This window comes from Melanostigma gelatinosum (genome assembly GCF_949748355.1).
Source record: "Melanostigma gelatinosum genome assembly, chromosome: 7".
In the NCBI taxonomy this organism is placed as follows: domain Eukaryota; kingdom Metazoa; phylum Chordata; class Actinopteri; order Perciformes; family Zoarcidae; genus Melanostigma; species Melanostigma gelatinosum.
Window position 1 is genome coordinate 16758681 of NC_136640.1, and position 15551 is coordinate 16774231.

The 15551-nt window shown below is 41.6% G+C and overlaps 1 protein-coding gene across 1 annotated transcript; it reads left to right on the forward strand.

Annotated features, from left to right (window-relative positions):
- Positions 1-2552: 2552 nt before the first annotated feature.
- Positions 2553-6059, forward strand: proca1 (protein interacting with cyclin A1; the record flags this gene model as incomplete). The annotated part of the gene is made up of 6 exons (XM_079271642.1): positions 2553-3081; positions 3169-3301; positions 4136-4270; positions 4394-4659; positions 5152-5511; positions 5896-6059. 6 exons carry the CDS (start codon positions 2553-2555, stop codon positions 6057-6059), a joined length of 1587 nt encoding a protein of 528 aa, XP_079127768.1.
- Positions 6060-15551: the final 9492 nt, after the last annotated feature.

Sequence of the window (15551 nt, forward strand, 5' to 3'; positions counted from 1 at the left end):
TGAGCTCATGCCGATGAGTTTATCTTGTTTGGCCACCCGGGGGCAGCATAAACAAGCCGCAATACAACACTGGCAGAGAATATTATGACTTTTATGAGGAACTTTCACTTTGTGTGGATATTCGCGGTCCCTGTTGACAAAAGTGTTTCCGAGCACCAGACATGTAAATCTCTCATTTTACTGCAGTAAGGGTCTGGTAGTCTGCCCCACACAGTCCTGGTTCTGGTCCGTGTCTTCCTTCCCTCCAGCGGGCCCAGCAATATGGCCTGGACCTCCAGCAACGTGGTGACAATGTGACCTGTGGAGCATTTGGGTGGACTGACCCTTTAACACACTCATTGAACTTTCTGCACATTTAACTTAAATTAATTGAGGTTAGCGTCAACTGAGTTTTAAGCCAACCCTTCCTGTTTTTAGCTGTGAAAAGAAATGTTGGGGCAACAACTACTTTGGACAAATGCAAGATCAGAAAATTACACATATTTACAATTTGACACAATGCTCTATGTCACATTTCCCACACAGTTTAATGTTGTGGCCATTTATCATGTTGTTCTTTATAACTTGCATCACATATGCAGACAAGGCCATCCGGACTTATTTAAACCCAAATAATAAATGTTATCATATCGAAGATATTTTCATGTCAGACTTGTTGTAGTGTCATCCTGATCTCACCACATAACCTCCTTCCCACGAAAACAATACCAAGGCTGGGACTCTGGCCTTGGTGGATGTCTCGGTGGACAGAGGAGGAGAAGGACATCTGCGAAGGGGGGGGGGGGGGGGGGGGGCGACTCTGTTCAACTATTCTTTGTTGTTAGACCTCTGAACCATCTCTGGGGAAAGAGCTCTATCCATTCAGCTGGATTATTCTAAGTGTCTGTTCAATAAATATATTTTTGATATCTCATGAGTTTTCTCATCACGGTTATTTCTCACAGGGAGGTTAAAAAGATTCATTTCCACCACATTTAACACAGGTGATATTACTACTGGGCCCATGCCTTTTCTCCTCAACTGCTATTCTGCTCAATCCCTTTGTGCTGTCTGTGTGAGCCATGTTTGCACAGTGTCACTGTGTTGTCCTGCTGCTTTCAAGTGTCACCTTTTTGTTTCACCGTGCGCTGTTCTCCACATGAACTCCAAGTTATCAGCCTCATTTTTTCCCATTCCACCCCTGAAGTGACCACTTTAATTCACAAGAACCCTGCCACCCCTCCTCTCCCCACCCTCAAGATCTGGTCGAATGTTGCCTCTGGTGATTTTACATCATTTCTCTCCGCCTTCCAACAATCCGATTTCAGTGCCTTGAGTCGGCTGGATCTCTGTGTAAGACCAGCCATGTGACAACACACTCGGCTGATTAAACCCAACCTGACAAGAGGTTTTTCTTTTCTTTGGGAACAGTCACTTGTTCAGAGATGCAGAGGAATTTGCTGCGTATCGTTTTCTGAACTCACACGTGATTTTAAAGATAAATGTCAAAGATATTTCAAATGTAAGCCACCATAGGTCAGACACAGATCTACAAAACAAACCATGCATAAACATATTTCCTGATAATATAAAGTGAAGCAACATAATAATAATAATAATTGAATGAATTAATAAATGTTATCATTATTGAGTCATGCACATGCTACACCCACCCAAAAACGAAGCAATGGGCCAGATCCAGAATGCTGCATGTCATCAAATGTTATCATGATGAAATCAGTAAACAAATAATGTTTTTTAATGATACACAACAACAAAGAAGATATGGGGTAAAAACAAAAGCAATATCACCAAGAGGCAATTGAAGTACTAATTCTGGTATATTTCGGCTGACATGTAAATACTCAGGATACCGTGATACCACACGGCCAGTTGATGCTTCCGTTATTTTAACGAGATCAGTTTGAATCCAACCATCAGCTGAGACTCTTATGGGCTGAGGCCCCTCAGTCAGTGTGGTTTGCGTGCGACCGCGCCAACATTTCTCCACATTCCACAATGAATGAGTTTTGTCCTACATTGTGATTTAGGTCATCACCAATTCAGTGCCTGTTTTGTGGCATTTGAAAGATGTCCAATCTCCTGGGTTGGTACAATCACCCCACGACAGTTACCATGGAAAGCGGGGGTAAGCTAGAACCTCCTCCATGCGTGTTCCCAAAGTAAATCTCCACTTTCTGGGGGGTTGAGCTGTGGGGGTTGGGAGGTAACTCTCGGCCATGTCTCTGTGCAGTGAAAGGTGCTGGGGGTTCATGCTCTGTACACACCCACAAATTAACCCTCTGCTACTGCACGTTGAAATACAGTGAGGTAACATACTGTATCTACTCTCAGATTGTTTCAGCGCCCTGCGGCTGAGTAATATACTCTACCCAGGCTGGGAATCTAAAGAGGTTAATTCGGCTGACTCCTCCCAGCGTTGCCATTTCTCGTATTGATAATCACACCACTTTTGCTTCGCCTTAAAAGTGAGAGGGCAGCTCGGGAGCGCCGGAAAACCGCGAGGAGCTGTCTCCGTTACGCATGGTGCTGAAAGTGCCACTCGCCGCATCATGTGGTCGGTCTTCTTTGTCTTGCTGTCTTATCTTGACAGGAACTTCGTCAAGGGCGACCTCCTGAGTCGCGCTTTGGACGCAGAGAAGGAGAGCAAAGAGATGTTCTCCATGCTCAACGGCACCTTTTGCGCCAAAATGTCAACCGTGCGGGAGAGCTTCCTCTACCAGGTGTCAGATGGAGCCGAAGTGGTGCGATCCGTCGTCAGCCCCGCCGGGAGGCTTGGGAACTGTTCTGTCATAGCGAACCAGATGCAGGTGAAGTCGTTCATGCACGAGTGCAGGTTGGGGCTGAAAGAAAACAGAGCCGGGCGGCAGCTGGAGACGCGCTTTGCGCGCATGGATGAAGTCAAGCTGATGTGCCGGGAGTTTAAAGAGAGGTCGGAGCGCAGAGGCAAGGTGAAGGGGGGTGGCAGTGATGACTCTGCGCGGAGGGACAAGGTTTTAAAAAGATCCAAGAGAGGCTTCACTTATCCTGGGACGCTATGGTGTGGAGCTGGAAACATGGCTGATCATTATGGCCAGCTGGGTAGGTATAGGACTACAACATATTCAAGCAAAGTAAGTTCATTATACGAGGCGTATAACAATAATAATTGTGACCTCCTTGGTGCAGGAGATTTTGCAGAGACCGACAGCTGCTGCCGTATCCACGACCACTGCCCTCACGTCATCCACCCCTTCTCCTCGAACTATGGCCACACCAACTTCAAGTGGCACTCCATCTGTCTTTGTGACTGTGATAATGCGTGAGTAAAACATAAGCTTTTACGCAAATGTACAACCACCGCGATGACAAATTATGAACGACAGCAGGTGTAACAACGTAAACATAAAAAAATTAAAATAAAAAAACATTGTGCATCATCCTTTGAAAGAATCAGCCTCTAGGGTTTTAAAACTACAATCAACACAAAGAACTGCTTAAGAATGAAATACAGACATCATAACTGAATAAATATAGTGAGACATTAAGTTCAATGGACACGATGTAACATTTTGCACTGACTATCACCTCAGGAGTTTAAAAAGCATAATTCAATTCATTAAAGACGATAGCTTTTTTAAATAAAGTCAGTGAATTCAAGCTGTACAGCATTTAAGTAATTTGTTTTCAGTTCACAATTTATTTAAATAACAAGGCAGTCATGAGGTCTCCATTCGAGGTCTCACTGTAAAATGTAAGGACTATTGTTTTTATGACAGAGAACTTCACCGTACGACCAAAATAAAGGTGTGTGTTAAAATAAAAACATAAAGTTAAAATGTAAGACTGTATCAGGAGGACCAAGTGACAAATGTGTTGCCATTGGTTGGACATGAGGACAATAATATCATAACAATACTGCAATGATCATAATTACGATGCTTGATTTGACACCTAAACATTGTATTCGTAAATGCAACATTTTAACTTTAAACTCAGTCTGGAACAGCTGGGCAGATACTGCATCATATCCCATGGATGATCTGCAGGACAGGAATCGTGGCAACAAGCCAAACTAAGCTAAGATGTCTACGTTCTTTTGTGCAGTCAGGAAGAGACAACTAGAGATGAGCCTGACTTTTTGTTCTCTCTTTAGGTTGAAAGGTTGCCTGAGGAAGGTCAACGACACATCTTCCAGGGTAGTTGGTCAAGCGTTCTTCAACGTCATTGGTGTGCCTTGCTTTGAGCTTGCCTATGAAGATCAGTGTGCAGAGCGGCACTGGTATGGCATGTAAGTATCAGTGTACTCTGGTGTTAAAAAAACAACTAAAAAGTAGATTTGCAACATACCGAGCTGTATTACTTTCTGAACTCACTACACACATAAACCTCCCCTCCGTTTGTTCCCTCGTAGGTGTAAGCGTTATGAGAAGTTTCCCATTGCTGTGCTGAAAGAGGCGGTCCCGTACGACTTTGGCGGTATCGACGTCATTGATGAGCTGACGGTGGCTCCTTCCAAGAAGAACAAAGAAGAAGATAAACCAGACAGTACAACACAGTCTACAATGTCCGGCCCTGAGGAGCCTTCTCTTGGAAACGTTGTCACCGCTGCCGAGGACTTCATCAAGGTCCTCGCTACCGTCTCCACCTCTCAAAGCTCCACCACCGACTCCAATAAAGGCGAGACGCAAAGCTCTGAGAAGAAGAAGAGGAAGAACCCAGGGAAGAAGAAGAAAACCACCAAAAAGGATAAAGGAAAGAGAAAGGGAAAGGGGAGGAAAAGAAAGCAGAAAGCAGAGGAAGGGGCTGCAGTTTCGCCCTCTGGCAGCAAAGCAGAAGAAGTCATCGCTCTAAGTAACTTCATCGGTGAGTCACACAAACACGACACGCCAATTAGAAACACAAACAGAGTCGATGACAGAGAATATAAGCTGGAAGGAAAAGACGAGCCCTTTAATGAAGTCATGAAAGATGAACCCGCGCTAGATAAGGACACCGTTTCCATTACGTCACCTACAACAGTCCAGAAGAAACCAGCAGAGTTCACAGAAGAAATGACTCCGTCTACGTTAACAACCACGACAACTGTTAGTCCACATGAAGGACACACCAGAAGGCTCAGAAAGGGAGTGAGAAAGAAGAGCAAGAAAATCTCTCTTCCTCCTTTTGCAGAGCTTGAAACGAACACAACAGACAACTTAAGAGCCGTTTCTGCCCCCACCATTATCACCAAAACCCCAACGACACAGCCTGAGCAACAAAGCTCTGTAGTCAGCACTGCCAGTACCCCCATTATAGTCCCCAAAGTCAAAAGGAACAGGTCAAAGGAGAGAGGAGACAGAGAGGGGAGGAAAAAAAGGAGGAAACTCAGCTCGGCTTCTTCCATTGTGGCCGCTGCCCATGAAAATTCCTCCGTGGACAGTATGACAGTGATCCCTCTCGCTGCGGCTCCCACCGTACCATCGGTGGCCATCACAGAGCGGAAGGTGTCACACAGGATGGACGTTTACAGAGGAAACAAGACCGACAAAGGTAGGGCTCTGAACTTTAGCGTTTTGAAAAGGCAAAAGCCGAAAGGATCGAGAAGCAGAAGGAGGAAAACTCTTCTGAGTGAAAATCCACTTTTTCTCAACGGCTCTGAAAATGTGATTCCTATTCTAACAACTCAAGAGAAGAGTGATGCACGGAACAGCCCTGCAACCACTTCTGCAGGAGAAACAGACAGTCACAGTGAATGGAGGCTTTTTACAGCTATCACAGCAGCACATTCTATCATAACAAAACGACACAGGCAGACAATCAGACAGCAGAGAAAGCAAGGAAAGAAAGCCATGGCTGCTTCTCTCGAAGATGAAGCTTCTGTCCCGAAACAAACTGAGCAAAGACCAATGACTCTTACATCCACACCACCCAAAGTCGCCACCACTGAAGAGCTCAATCTACAGATCAATGAAAAGCCCCGCGGGACCACCTCAGAAACTCCCATCATGAGTCCAATTCTGTTATCAATTGAGAGAGCAAAAGCACAGTTCACCAGGAAGAAGAGGAAGAAAGCAGCACTGCCTGTTAGACAGCAGTGAGCCATGTGGTGCAACAGGATAGGCTGTAAGAAAAGTTAGCTGGCTAGGCTAGCTCCTGTCAATCAGATAAACTTCTGCATCAAACTATTTACAGAATAATCTTTTCTGCTTCAGCATTTAAATCACAGAAATGGAAATAAATCACGTTTGATTTGATTTGTCATACTTTGTTCTGCATGTCTATAATAACATTGATGAATGATTATGTGAATGTATCTGCCAGTGCCGATGTTTATATCTCGTGATGGAATAAACAAAATAAACAAAAGTATCATGTTTTTCATTTTGGGTAATATGCTGAATAATTTTCTATCTGAGAGTTAGATGAGTAGATTGTTACAACTCCTGTACGCTAAATATGAAGCAAACACCAGAAAACAGCAACATTTTTTTTACAGTTTAGCTTTTGCAGGAAAACAAACTAGATCTGACATGTTAATAAATGAGCTTTAGAGGTGTTGATGGGTGGATTTCTTAGGACAAAGCAAGGCTAGCTTTTCTCCATTTACAGTCTTTGAGCTAAGCTAATGCTCACTGTGGCTTCATATCTACCACATTGCAGTGGGATCAATCTTTACATGTTACTCTACAAGAGAGGGAATAACTCCCACAATGTCAATCACATTAAACTTTGTACATTTGTAATTACTGATACAATATGACAATATTATGAGCAGAAAAGGCTAGCTAGACAGATAAATAGAAAACTCCAAATTAAAAATAATTTTGTGTGCACAGTCTCTTGTTATCTCAGCTGGAAATATTTAATCAAAGCTGGGAAATTGAAAATCTAAAACTCAGAGGCTTTACTCTAACCTGCTTAAACTGGTTTTTGTGAACGTTTCTCTCCATACTGCCCACTCGGAAACCATGCCTAGAAAGACCTACGAGTTCATGCACTGTGCTCTTTTGTTTAAAGGGGATTTTGTTCCTAGAGTTGCCCCCCCCCCCCCCGTTTGGTTTAAGGCACGTTCTCCACATTCTCCACACGATTAGTTGCTCACGTTGCATACTTTCACCTCTCAGCACGGAGGGTTTGTAACACCCAGCGCAGAGGATGAAATCCTTCCAGGTCAGCTGATTCTCACATGCGTCTTGCATAATACAAGAATGCATGTGCTTTGAGAAAAGGCTGAGATGTGCAGATTAGATCTCCATCACATCTGACACAAATGCACTGCTGGGGAAATATTTTCAGATGTATTTTTACAACATCAGAATTTCCTGTGTGAATCTTGCAAACAGTGGGAAACGAAGTAACAATGCAGACTTTCATTCTACAGCTGAGATTTTTTGGAAGACACCCAAGCATTCAGAAAGGAGCTTGGCATTCAGGCTCAATCATAAGCTGAAATGGCAGAGCGACTAACACAGATGGATCTGTGATAAGACCTTGTTCACAAGGAGGGGAGAAAAGTTTTCCATTCATCAGCAAGATTAACCGATTGTGGGCTCATGTTTGTATACGCTTAATTGTACGCAACTTTAATTGACATGAAAGAGAAAACCCTGAACAAATGTGTTGTAAAACTATTGATTATAGCTGCTGGGTCTGAGATGGACAGCTTGTTTTGTGAAAAGATGCCAGCACAGTGTAATGTGGACTTTGTGCCAGTAAAGAACCTTGCAGCAGCCTTTTGGGCGAGTTGCAGAGGGACACATAAGACTGGCTGGATACCTTTCTACATCATGAAGCAAAATATAGAGTTGAGCTAAAATCTTAAAATATATATTAAAAGCAGTTATTTCAAAGCAGTCCAGTCTTTCTATGAAGTAACGTACTGTGACTGTGGGTTGAAACAGGAAGGTGTGCAGCAGTGGGGCTTTGATGTACAGTACGAGTATCTTAGTGTCACACTGTTAAAAAGTGAAATCATTGAGCTCTACAGCAAAACATTTCCTGAACAGTGCATTGGTTGGACGCCCAGCGTCCAGAGGTCTCGTAAGGGCTTTGACCCCATCTCGTCACTGGCTTTTGAAACATATGATCTGTGTTCTGGTCAGGCAGGAAAAACACACACAAAGGGATATACAATCCATAGTTTGGGCGATAATGAGAGTCCAGCAGGCTCCGCAGCATCCCATTAGGTGAAGAATCCAATAATCCATTGTATTCACCAACACAGAGGAGGATTTATTGATCGAGAGAAACTAACCTGTCGTGGTTAGATCGGCTGGTGTGGCACTGATGGATGAAGACGAGGCATGTTGTGCTTCTGCTCCAAGTGATCCAATATGACCGCTCATCAAATACAGACGATCCTGCCTCTGCAAATTGGGCTTTCTAGGTTGTACAGAACAGTGCAAGTGCTTTGCAGTCACAAACAGACAATAGATATCATTTAAATGAATGTCTCAATCAAAGGTGAGCTGCATATTTAAAGAATGAGAAGAAATCCCTGGCAGCTCTTTACAGAAAGTGATGAAAGGTTTCTCTCTCAGCGGGACAGACGGAGATATTACAGTGTGGAGCAAAGACAGACCAGCGACGCTGCTAACGGAGCTAAACATGAATATAATCACATTTACTGTGAACAAATTCTTGCATCTATACTCATCCCATCATCTTCTCTTTTTATCTGTTTGTATTGTGGACGAAGAGGCTGAACACTCCTGTTTCAGACTGAAGAAATAAAGAAAGAGACATTTAATGCTCTGAAATACATCACACGACCTAGTAAGTCATATCTGCTGACGTGGACAAATCAGATCATTTAGCATCATTACCTTCAATCCACATTGTGTATCGGGTCCTAAATGTGCTGCTGATTGTTCCAGTGTTCGGCTAAAGTGCAATTGTTAAGAGATAACACTGTCATGAAACACCCTTTTAACACCTCAACAATAAATAGATAAACAATCAAGCTGTCACCTTGAACCTCTTTGTTGTCGAATAAAACGTTTCTGGCTAACTTATCTTGTTAATATTTTTATAAAACCAGCCAACAGTACAACACTGAAGGGCGTGTCCCTGGAAATGTTCATACCTCCTGAGAAGAATAGGACCAAGTACTTTCTCTATGGTGGCTCCCTCACCACACCCAACTGCGCTGAAGCTGTCATCTGGAGCCTGTTTGAAAACACAGTTCCTCTAAGCAGGAAGCAGGTCGTTATTTTCACAATAATCTAAAAAAAAAGATCTATATTGGAACACAATTTCCTGCATTTCTGATTTTTTTCGCAGGAATTTGAAACCAATGCATTAGGCAATGATTAAGATATGCTATCATGCTTAGTTTAATCGTTCTACCAGAAAAGTGGGAACATCAGAAAAAGCTGTCTTATGCTCTGCCAGTTTAACCCAATACCCTAAACGTCACATGCTGTGGTATTCAATTAGGGAAAGGGATCAGGGGTATACCATGAAACATACAATATATGGGTGTGTGTGTGTTTGTGTGTGTGTGTATGTGTGTGTGCTAAAACACTCCATAGTAACATTGTTTTAGAATACTGAGAAAGCATTGCGTAAATAATTTGAGTGGCCACTGCATCCACTGTATTTATAAAATGTGTCATTTTACTTTTTCACCTGTCTGTTGTGATTTGTTATTACAGCTCGCTGTATTCGCCCAGCTTCAGTTTTCCAATGGAAAGCAGATGGTCCAAACCTACCGACCCGTGCAGCCCTCGAATGGACGGCAGGTGTATTACTCCGGAGGCAATCTTGCTCAGCTTAACAATGTGTTACTCATCACGTCAGTGCTGGTATCCAGTGCACTCTACCATCTCCCTGTTTAATTTACTACACCTTTATAAATAAATACTGCTTTATATATCCACTGATGATTGTCAAATTAAATATATATATATAATGTAGTGTGTATATTTAAAAAAAATCAAACTAATGTGTGAATTAACTGTTTGTAAGGTGTGCGATTTTGTTGTTGTAAAGACAACCTCATGTGTCAAAGCACATTAGCATTTTAAAATATGAATGGTATATTTAAGTTGTAGATTTTGCATCTTGTTACCTCAAAATGTATCTATTTTCTATTTCTGCAGCAAACTGCACTGCAGTTTGCTGACAATAGTAATCCAATCCTGATTACTGCGATGCCCTTTACACCGTTATCAGTCAGAGCGTCACCTCCCGTAACATCCACCATGTGGCAGCATCAAACAAGTCTCAATGACTCTGGACTGTGAATGCATTCAACTCTGGGTAGCACACAGTATTAAAAAGTGCATGAATATCCTCAAATGTTTTATTTCTATGTTTATCCATCCTGGGGAAGTTTAATCTCTCATAGTGTGACTTGCTAACGAACCCACAGCCATGATGTCATGAGACAGTTAGAAGTTTGACTTTTTTTTGTGGTGTGTGTTTAAGCACATACATTTGATAGATTCATTGTCACTGTTCCAACATATTAACGCTGTAAATTATATTTCTTTAATTGCAATACTCAGAAAATAAACTGCAGCAACCCTTTTAAAGGAAATACACATTTACAGCTACCGTTGTAGACAGCAGAAGAAGATTATTCTAAGATTACTGAGAAAAGGTAAAACATCATTCAATCAGTCCTAATCAGTGACCAGGAAGGATAATACCCACCGGGGTCATGAGATGATGCACTTGTTTTTGGCACCATGACAATCTACAGTATACCACTATACGTACTTGAGGAGATCACTTTGGATATAATCCCATGTTGTTGCACAGGAATAGCTGTCTCATGTAATCACAGTCTCTGGTGCAACGGTGCTGAGATAATCTGCGGGATGCACAGTCATGCTCAACTTCTGCAAAGTTGTTTTCTTGAAAATCACACATATGAACTCATTATCATATGAACTCATTATCACATGAAAACATAACCTGTACGTGTGTGTGCATGTAATCTTTGACAATGTGAATGCCTTCAGTATTTTATTCCATGCAGCAAATTCAACTTTTTTGTCAATTCCTCCATTTGCAACTGGTTATATATCTTCATCTGCTACACAACTGTCTGCATGTCTTTTCTTCTTTTCCTTCACTAACACGAACATCTTTTCTCGGTTTGTGCGTGCCGCCCTTCCCCCACTTCCTCTTATTTCACTTGGTGTGACTCTGAGGTTTTGGTTGTCGTGACAACGGAGGCCACGGGCCCTCGTCTATTCTATTTGCGAAGTTTCTGTTGTTGCAAATATATTGCACATTTGCTGCTGGGACAGCGAAGGGCCTTGCACCACCACCACCACCACCCCACCCACACCTTGTGAGAAACTTGCAGACGTGAACGAGTTCTCGGAAATATCGGCGCGATATGAATCTCTTCCTGTGTAGTCTGTACAAATGATTCTGGACTATTATTTGAGGACAGTGCTGAGGAGCAACATACTCCCTTTGCAAACATTTAACATGAAATAAGCTCACTCGATCAATAAGTCTGCTCATAATCTTTGATTTACTTTGATCTTTTATCATTATGTTGCTATTTCAGTCAAAGTACACGCCTCAATGCTCCATCAGTATAGAGTACTATTGTCATGAGTTCATTGATACACATCCACATGAGTTATTACTGGGATCAATATCGCTCGACTTCAGTGTCTGGCTTCTTCTTTAAAAGCAGGTGTCGCGCCTCATAACTGCATGTCCTTAAAAGGGATGAGCAAACACTTCATGGGCGTAGGTTATGTGTGTGTGTGTGTGTGTGTGTGTGCGTGCGTCTGTGTGCAGATGAGTACACTAAGATTTAAAGTCAATTCTGAGGTACTGTTACTTTACTCTTGTATTTCTAGACTGTGAATCTTTCTTACAGTGTTTTACATTAAGCTGGTGGCTACAGTTACTTTACTGAGTAAGATTGTACATGAAAAAAAACAATACTCTGAAATAAGCTGAATTATTATCACTAAACAAAAGTATATGGACCAACAACCACCAGCAGCTACAGGTTCATAATGAAACAAAAATATTTCAAATACACTTCCCTGCATGTGTGTGTGTGGACGTACATTGTGTGGGCGTACATGTGTGTGTGTGTGTGTGTGTGTGTGTGTGTGTGTGTGTGTGTGTGTGTGTGTGACTGTTAGAGCTTTTCCTGTGTTAACCACGTGGCTCAGACGGGGTTAATAAAAAGACCCTGCTCACTTCTGGGTTTTCTTTCTTCACGGGAGTCCAAAAGCTGGTAAGGTAAGACCCTGACAGCATTCGACTTTATTTAAAATCTGCTGATCTCTGCTTTTATTTGTTGTATCCATCCAATTCAAATGCACTGAAATACACAGGAGTAACTGCTTTATGTCTCATTATTGTTCTATATCAGCATCGTTTCGAGCAGCGTTACTGTCAAATGCTGTATGTTCAAACTGTTTTCATGTTTCTCAGTTACAGAACGATGTTAGGAAATGTGCTTGTGTTTCATTTAATGTGTGAGAACTTGTCTTTATTCAAGCCGTCATGTCTTCAGTGTTTGCGGTGGAGCAACCAGAAGTTACCGATGTACAGTGTTGTCACCCATAAAGTAGAAAGCACTACTAAACTTCAATACACAGTGTAGTGTTTCCTACTTTATGGATGAGTATACTGTTGGCTGCAGAGAAATGCACAAGAAGAAACCAACGGACTCTGTGTGAAAGATCTTGGAAATCGAAGGCCCAATCCTGAAAACCTGCAGAATGTTTCTATTGCGTTTGACCTTTTCTTTTGTTTTATGTTTATTTACTACACATTTAGATGATAATGGTGAATGTGAAAACCTGTCAGAAAAGAAACTGATTTAAATTAACATTAGTAAAATCATACACCTGTAAAAACAAGTAGCTAAGATTTAAAAGAAAGCAGGTGAGCATTGTACGGATTCAAGACAGTTTAATATCTGCTTTACAGTTCTTGCATTGATAACATGAATATTTGCCTTTGTACAAAGTGTCTGTTGATAAATAAAATTGCTGCAAAACTCAAAAACATTTTCACCTAAATTCTACACATGAAAAAACTATGATCTAATTATAGAAAAGATATAAACAGGGTGTAAGGCACATATGGATACACTGTATAAATACTCTCTGCAGATCTTTTCATGTTGTTTTTGATTGTTAAAATATATATGATTTGTATTTTTCTGTACTTTTTTCACCAAATGATTTTTTAATTACTGTTACTGTGCAAATACATATTTCTTTGAATAAAAGCTTCTGATTTCCCACTGTGTCTGAGACTTGGCATTTGTATTAAGCATCTTAGCGTGCCCTTTTCTTCTAATTCCAGTGTAGCGGCTGCAGGTAGTTTGATGGAACCAAACCTCTTCGCCCATGCAGATCCCCCTAACATTGAGATGAAAGTAAAATTAGTGCACAAAACGCCAGTGCAAGAACGAACCAATCAAAACAATCATTGTATTGTAATTGTAAAGATGACACTCACGTAGTAAAATCCATCTTGATCCATGTCACCTAACACGTATATAATATCTCCTGAGCGAAAGCCAAGTTCAACCTTTGAGAGAAAACGAGTTTTGAGTGACACCACAAACCATATTGCTGTATTTAAAAGAAAAAATAAGACTGTATTGGTACAAAATGGTTAAAAACACAATGTGGTTCATGTATCATGATAGTGCTTACTTCACTGTCCATGTTGGGTGAACTTTCCCATGGGTCGTAGTCGAATAAGCCCACCATTTGTCGAACGACCACATCATCGGTGATACTGGTTATATCGCTCAGATCCGGCGTTGAAGACATATCTGTGGGCCCAAATACACAATCACTCCTTTGAAATCACAACTTCAATGGTAAAATGTGTCAATAAGAGCATTGACGGTAAAGAAAATGACTGCTCAAATAGCAGATGAAGAGTAAACAACTACCTTTGAGCAAGTGCACTGAAAGAAATCAGACTTTCATTCACATTTTTTGTACAATTTCTGTATTACTTTTACTTGCTCTTATTTGTCGTGGTAACATTCACAGCTCAGTGGAAACAGCTTCCCACACAATATGTTGTGTTATACTACCCCTATTTTAGTGCTCAGGCAGTGTGTTACAGCACAGTGTCCTGCAGAAACAGGGGGCTGGTACCTGTATGGTCCACAGGGAGGAAGCCCTGCTGCATGAGTAGATGCTTCAGGTACTCATCATCCACTGGGATTTCATCCACCATGTTACTTGGCACATAACCGGAGAGACCACCAGACTCACCGTGATAGAAACCATCAGAGTCTGTGTCTCCAAACACCTAAAAAAAATGCAGAGAAAAGAAGAAAAACAATAATTTGCATGTTGCAGCAGTGAGCATATTCAGTGAAAGTCACATCAATCAGTTGGAAAAGGTGACAGGAAATAAAGAAGAAAGCTGATATCTTGCTACACACTCAGCTGGCCTGAATCTAGCCCAAACAGGAAACACCATCACCTTCTTTCAAAGAAGCTTTTCAACTGATGAAGTGAGGAAATGCTCACAACTCAAACATATGAGTTACACATGGCAGAACACTTGAACAGCACCATAACAGAATTGTGCACATTTTTTACCTGCTCTACTTTTACATTGAGTTGCAAAAAGCAAAAAGACATCACATGTTGTTTTTTACCTTGATTATCTGGCCTGGTATAAACGGCAGCTCTTCCGCAGCCATCTCATAGTTGGGGGACATCGCAGCAGGGTTGTACGGGTAAAGTGCAACAAAGAGTCGGACAGTGGGTATGGACAACTGGCTCGCAGTCTCAAGCTCCCATTCTAAGAGCTCCTCCGGAGTCTTCACCTTATCTGGGAATGTCAAAACATCCAACTCCAGCCGTGTCTCCATTTGCAGCAGCGTGAGCGCTCGACTGTCCACTTTGCAGACAGATGGCTGCTGTACACAGAAGACCACGCATTGCCCTTATCCTAATTTGAGTTAACTAAGCTAAGCAGAAGGAACAGTAATCCTCTTTGAAGCAAGTGGAGAGATCCATTAGCTCAGCACTGTAAGACTGTACAGTGCGCTGCAATGGGAGAAATGGTTTGCAAAAGAAACCTCTAATATGTTATCTGGAACAGATAATAGCATGAAGTTCTATTAGGCTGCTTCTAATATGCATGTGGTAGCTGAGAGATCTCCTTGTGTCTGTCAAATATTACTAAAAGGCATACAATTAATATATTTCTAAGAAGGAAATGTGATGGAAAAAGAGGTTTTCCAAACATGTATTGAAATATAATCAAGTTCATTATAAAGGTTCTCAAAAATGCCTGTAAATACTTTTTGCAAAGACTCTGGTGGTAAAAAAAAGAAGCTGTAAGTGTGCACATTACACACATTACAATAAAATAAAAAAATATATATAATTCTATATGAAGCCTCAGATCAGTACAATATTCATATTAAGTGAAACATTGGTTGAATGTGAAGAGGCAGTATTTTCCTCCTCAGACAACTTGACCCAGTTTACGCTTCACTGAAAGTCAGCACTTCCTCTCCTGACCTGTGGTCAGGTCAGCAGGTGTCTATCTCTTCCTGCAGAGAAACGGAAGGTTCAGGAAGTAGGTTGTGGACATGTCTGACTTCAGTTGTG